Below are 5229 nucleotides of genomic sequence, written 5' to 3'. Positions count from 1 at the left end.
AATGAGGATCTGATGCTTTACATACCAGTGAAGGAGGCGTTTCTGCTTAATTTCTGAATTGAAACCCAATGAATCAGCTCAGGGATCAATAATGACTCAGCTTTCAAACTTGGTTCCTATTTCCAATCAAAGTGCTTGACGTTTCTCTGCAAACAACAAATGGCTTCTCACTATGATTGAAGCTTTATTTGCTGCTTACATTTAGAGAAAGTAGCTTTATATTTTTATTTTTAATTATTAATTGAACATTAGCAGTTCTGTTTTAATAGATTAGTTCAAACGAGCTCAATTCAAAGTCAAATTTGAGTTAAATTAGTGAAGTTATCTTGTTTAGTTGCTTAATTCTATATATGTTTTATTATATTACAGTTAATAATATTATAGATTAGACATTTTAGTTTCTGCAGCAGCACTAAAAACCTTATTCAGGTCCGTCAAACCTCACATAAATCTGTTTAATTGTAAAGTCAGTGGAATGTTGTGAGTATTTCTTCGTCTTTTTTTAGGTGAGAATGTCCAAACAGCTTTATTGGCTCTCAATCTGTGTCAGTTTTGAAGTGGAAGTAGCCTGGAATGTTTGGCGGCGTGGTGGGCCTGATTACAGCCATCTCACCAGCTGTTTAATGAACACAGGGACCTCTTTCTCTGGAAATGGAGTTTTCCCCTGAAAACTGCCGAAGCCGTATCCAGGTCTATTTAAATGAGGTAACATGGGGAAGGTAAGCACCGCCACATGAGCATTGTTTTCACAGTTCAAAGTGAGGAGAGAGTACTTTGCACTTCAAAGCCACTCATCTGGGAGGCAGTACAGTGGGGGTGGGGCGGCGTGGTGGAGAGAGAGAGAGAGAGGGGGGGGGGACAGGAAATAAGAATCAGGGTAATTAACAACTTCTGCTCCGTAATAAAGCGGAGACCTGGCATACCTCTGCCTTCCGTGCCTCCGAAGTGCTCCTTCCTCTCTCTCTGCTCTCTCTCTCTCTTCACCAACTCGCTCGCTTTCGTCCGCAGTGTTTCGCTCACACTCCGGAGTTACAGGATATTCCAGTGATGCCGGCGTTGCATCATCTTTGTTAACATTTGCGTTGCTATTTGTACCAAGCAGATACCAAACCACTTAGATTTGAAGGGAAAGAAGGGGATTTAGACGTGTGCAGCTTATTTAAAAATGTATTTTCCTCACCTAATGTTTATCTGCTCCTGACATTTAGTCAACATTTGAACAGAGATGAGTTGGTTTGTAATTTTTTGGGTTTATTTGTAGGGAAGATTGATTTTCAGGTCTGCTCCGCATAAATCTCTACCTTTTATCTGACGTCTGTCTCTGTCAAGGACAAAATGTCTTCACGCCCGCAGCTTCCAAAAGGCCAGCGGCAGCAGCAGCAGCACCAAATGGCTCCACATCATCCGCATTGTTTTGCCTTTATGTTAGGGAAAGCTGTTAATTCAATTACAGCCCGAATGAAATACGGTCACGTTTTTACAATTCTAATCAGTCCATAAAAAAAACCCACATGTTAAAGGTTTTTATTTTCATTTCCGCTGGCTTGTGTTTGGTTTGTGTGGATGTAAGAATCACAGGAGAAGCCGTGAAGAAGCAGCAGCGGCAGATAAGCAGAGTCAGTTGGAATTACCATGAGAAGCAGGTTCCCAGCCCGGGTTTAAACTCTTAACATTGTAATGGTGAACAGACTTACAGAATGAGATTAAGCCTCAATCTGCATTTAATGGAGCAGATCTGAAGCGGCCTCTACTTGAACCCTGAAATGTGAGAATGTCACACAGGGCGGCCTATTTGACATGTCACCTACTGGTGAGAACCGCGGGCTTTGATTGAGTTTTATCATTGAGCTTTGTGAAGGAAAACACTGTGACATTCTTCAGCGCGTGAGCCTCGCGCCTGCCGGCACGCTGAGCCTCCCGCAGCTGCAGGTTAAACTGTATTTACTGAGCTCTCATCTTCGTCGCACGCTTCGTCCTCCTGCCGCTATACGTCCACTATTTTTTCTCCTTTTTTCTTATATTTTTTGTTGAGCTTCCTTTATGTGACTGAAGCAGAGCTGTGATGATAACAGGGAAAATACAAGAACTGAAATTCTGTCACTTTTTATCTTAAAACTCTTCATCCTTATTTACAGTTTGTGTCAAATTTTACCCTTTTTTATATTTAATTGTTTGTTTTTTTTACTGATCAAAAAAACTGATAAATAAGACCAAACCTTCCTCTACATGCAGCTTCATCCAGGTTATATTCTCCTTTATTTAAACAAACACACTTTAGGGACACCAGAGGGCAACAAATAAAGGAGGAGTTATTATGGGAGAATTATGTGAAATAACTGTGAAATTGTACTCAAAAACATGGCAGCAAACTTTAAAAATACACTCTCCTCCATCCAGTTAGAGATATGAAGGGAGGTTCATTCTGTAAGAGGCCTTATGAGCGATGTTTAAGGGTTAAAATAGGTTTGTTGCATGTATATTCACACAGGCCGACTCAGACTCCTGTGCCTCCCTGAGTGTATGGATTATTGTTTACACAGGAATCTGCACTGCATCACTAAATGTTGCTTTAAATAAAACCCATGCCTGCACTATTTTAACTCCTAAACCACATTGGAGTTGAAGCCATATGCAAATAGCTCCACAGTGACAAGTATTCAAGCAGACCAAGCGTTTTATTTTGGTGCCAAATGTTGCTGAGACGCCAGATATGAACTCTTTGTCTTTAAGAAGTTTATTTAGTAAGCATTAAAGAAAGAAGGTGTCAGTCATCCCGTACAAGTGTGTGTGTGTGTGTGTGACACGAGAGTCTTCATCGAGGCTTTTATTTTGGAACAATTGGAGGAGGAGTTAGTTGAGCACTTCGGTTAAACTGAGTGATATGATGAGTCTCCCACCCCTTCACCTCTCTCTCAGCCCCCCCGCCTTCCCGCACACACACACCCCCTCTGCTGCATCAGAGCGGAGACCCCGTCGAGAGGATCTGTCCTCTATAAAGAGAAGATGCGGCTCCTGCGCCTTTGAGTTGCTCTCCAGGATTTACCGAGACAAGAAACCTTCCGCCTGCAACTTCACACGGCCAGAGAGAGGAGAACACACGAGCCGGACCGCGATACGGACCGAGGGATTATTAAGAGGACCAGCGTGACAAAGTAGCGGAGTCTTCTCGGACCCGCACCCGCATATGAGCGTCTTTCCCCGCGTGTTAGCGTCTCTCTCCCCCCGCCTGCAGAGCTCCGCTTCGTGCTTCCACTCACAGTCGGAGCGCAGTTTGAGTCGCAGGTGTTTGCAGCCGGAGCCCTGATGGCTGCGCTCACGATACAGAGGACGGACAACTTTCTGCACACCTTCTTACAGGTTGGTGCTTGCTGCTGCTGCTGTTGTTGTTGTTGTTGTTGTTGTTGTTAAATTGTGTGTGGAAAGATGCGCGCCGCTCTGTATAAAATCATGAGACTATTTGTTATTGAATATTCCAGCTAGAAAACAGGAAAGCTTACTGTTTTATTTTTTACTGTTTTAAAATTCACTTGGACAAATTTTTAATTATACAGGGCCTTTAATGAAAGTTATTATATATTATTATTATTGTAAGTTATTATTTAGTTGTGTTTTTACAATTATGAAACTACTTTGCAAGTTATCATTTGAAGTTTGATCTGCTTGATGGTCTGAATAACCTGAGGTGTGTGTGTGTCTCTGCTCAGGACCGGACCCCCAGCTCCTCTCCAGAAGGAGCCCCCAACGCCCTCTCCTTCCTGGCCACCACCTGTAGCCAGGCCTGGCAGGTTGGCGGCTCTATGGGCTCTGAAGGCTCCCAGTTTCCCTACGAGGGCACCGTCAGCTCCACAGCCGGGATGTTCCAGCTGTGGAGCAACGACATGGCGCCCAGCTCGGCCCTCGGCAGCCATCAGATGGCCTTCACCGTGCCTAAGGTGCAGTTCCCCGGACACATGCAGTCGAGCCTGGGTCACCATCATCACCACCCTCACCACCATCACCACCACCACCACGAGCTGCCTCTCACCCCTCCGGCTGAGCCGCCCTCGTCCTACTCCTTTGAACTGTCCCCCGTCAAAGTGTTGTCCTCACAGCCGCAGGGCAACGCCACGTACTATCCTCAGCACAACAGCGTGGGACAGAACTTCCCCAGCTTCCTCCAGAACTCCTCGGCCCGGCATCATCTGCCTGGAGGCCACGTGGAGGACGGGCAGCAGTGGTGGAGCTTACCCCAAACCAACGCCAACCCCTCCAGCCATCCCTTCTCCCTGGGCAGACAGCTGGTGTTGGGCCACCAGCCTCAGATCGCTGCTCTCCTGCAGGGCACCACCAAGGGCCTGCTGAGCTCCACCCGCCGCTGCAGACGCTGCAAATGCCCCAACTGCCAGTCTAACGGCGGGGGGTTAGAGTTCGGGAAGAAGAGACTGCACATCTGCCACATCCCGGAATGCGGCAAAGTGTACAAGAAGACCTCTCACCTGAAGGCCCACCTGCGCTGGCACGCCGGGGAGAGGCCGTTCATCTGCAACTGGCTCTTCTGCGGCAAAAGCTTCACGCGCTCAGACGAGCTGCAGAGGCATCTCCGCACACACACCGGGGAGAAGCGCTTCGGCTGCCAGCAGTGCGGCAAGAGGTTCATGAGGAGCGACCACCTCTCCAAACACGTCAAGACCCACCAGACCAGGAAGAGCCGGGCCAGCCAGCCCTCGCAGCACGGATCCACGGACCCTCTGCTCGCCAACATCAAGAGAGAGTAGCCTCTGCTCAGATAATGATGGACAGACTGTGACTCATAGGTTTGCACTAGGGTAAGCATCGAGCTCGCCTCCCAATATTAGTCTTTAAAGCTCTACTTTGACCTCGGTAGTAAAACAAAAACAGGAGTAAACTCTTTGTGTGCTTCTGTGAGAGTCCAGACGCCACACAAACAGATTTCTCCTTGGGAAAAAAAAAAGAATTTGGCTTTTAAAAATGAAGGCTTTGAAGACGAGACTTGAATCGAAAAATTTTAATTTTTGAATTTTTCTTCTTCATTTTGTAAATATGTGAGTGAGAAGTGAAGGAGGTCTGAGAGGCCGGCACAGTTTACAGGTTTACAGGTTAACCTTCACCGTTCCTCCACATCGTCACGGTGAAACGACTCTTGCGCCGCTGTGCAGCTGAAGATGCTGCACAAAAAATAAGAGAAGAAGAGAACAATTCCTCTAATTCTAGATTTTTATTTTTTATTTT

The 5229-nt window shown here is 46.2% G+C and overlaps 1 protein-coding gene across 1 annotated transcript; it reads left to right on the top strand.

Annotated features, from left to right (window-relative positions):
- Positions 1-3303: 3303 nt before the first annotated feature.
- Positions 3304-4754, top strand: sp5l (Sp5 transcription factor-like). Its single transcript, XM_076139680.1, has 2 exons — positions 3304-3357; positions 3705-4754. The coding sequence occupies exons 1-2, from the start codon at positions 3304-3306 to the stop codon at positions 4752-4754; spliced, it is 1104 nt and encodes a 367-aa protein (XP_075995795.1).
- The last annotated feature ends 475 nt before the right edge of the window (positions 4755-5229 follow it).

Source organism: Genypterus blacodes, unplaced genomic scaffold, assembly GCF_046128005.1.
Source record: "Genypterus blacodes isolate CSIRO-AG114 ecotype Tasmania unplaced genomic scaffold, CSIRO-AGI_Gbla_v1 ptg000440l_1, whole genome shotgun sequence".
Lineage (NCBI taxonomy): Eukaryota > Metazoa > Chordata > Actinopteri > Ophidiiformes > Ophidiidae > Genypterus > Genypterus blacodes.
The sequence above is the reverse complement of the archived record's forward strand: the minus strand, read 5'-3'. Positions and strand labels throughout refer to the sequence as shown.

Excerpts from the sequence above, each read along its gene's own strand:
- sp5l (XM_076139680.1), top strand. The coding sequence starts at position 3,304 with ATGGCTGCGCTCACGATACAGAGGACGGACAACTTTCTGCACACCTTC. Across the intron at positions 3,358-3,704 it reads TTCTGCACACCTTCTTACAG|GACCGGACCCCCAGCTCCTC; the intron begins GTTGGTGCTTGC and ends GTCTCTGCTCAG.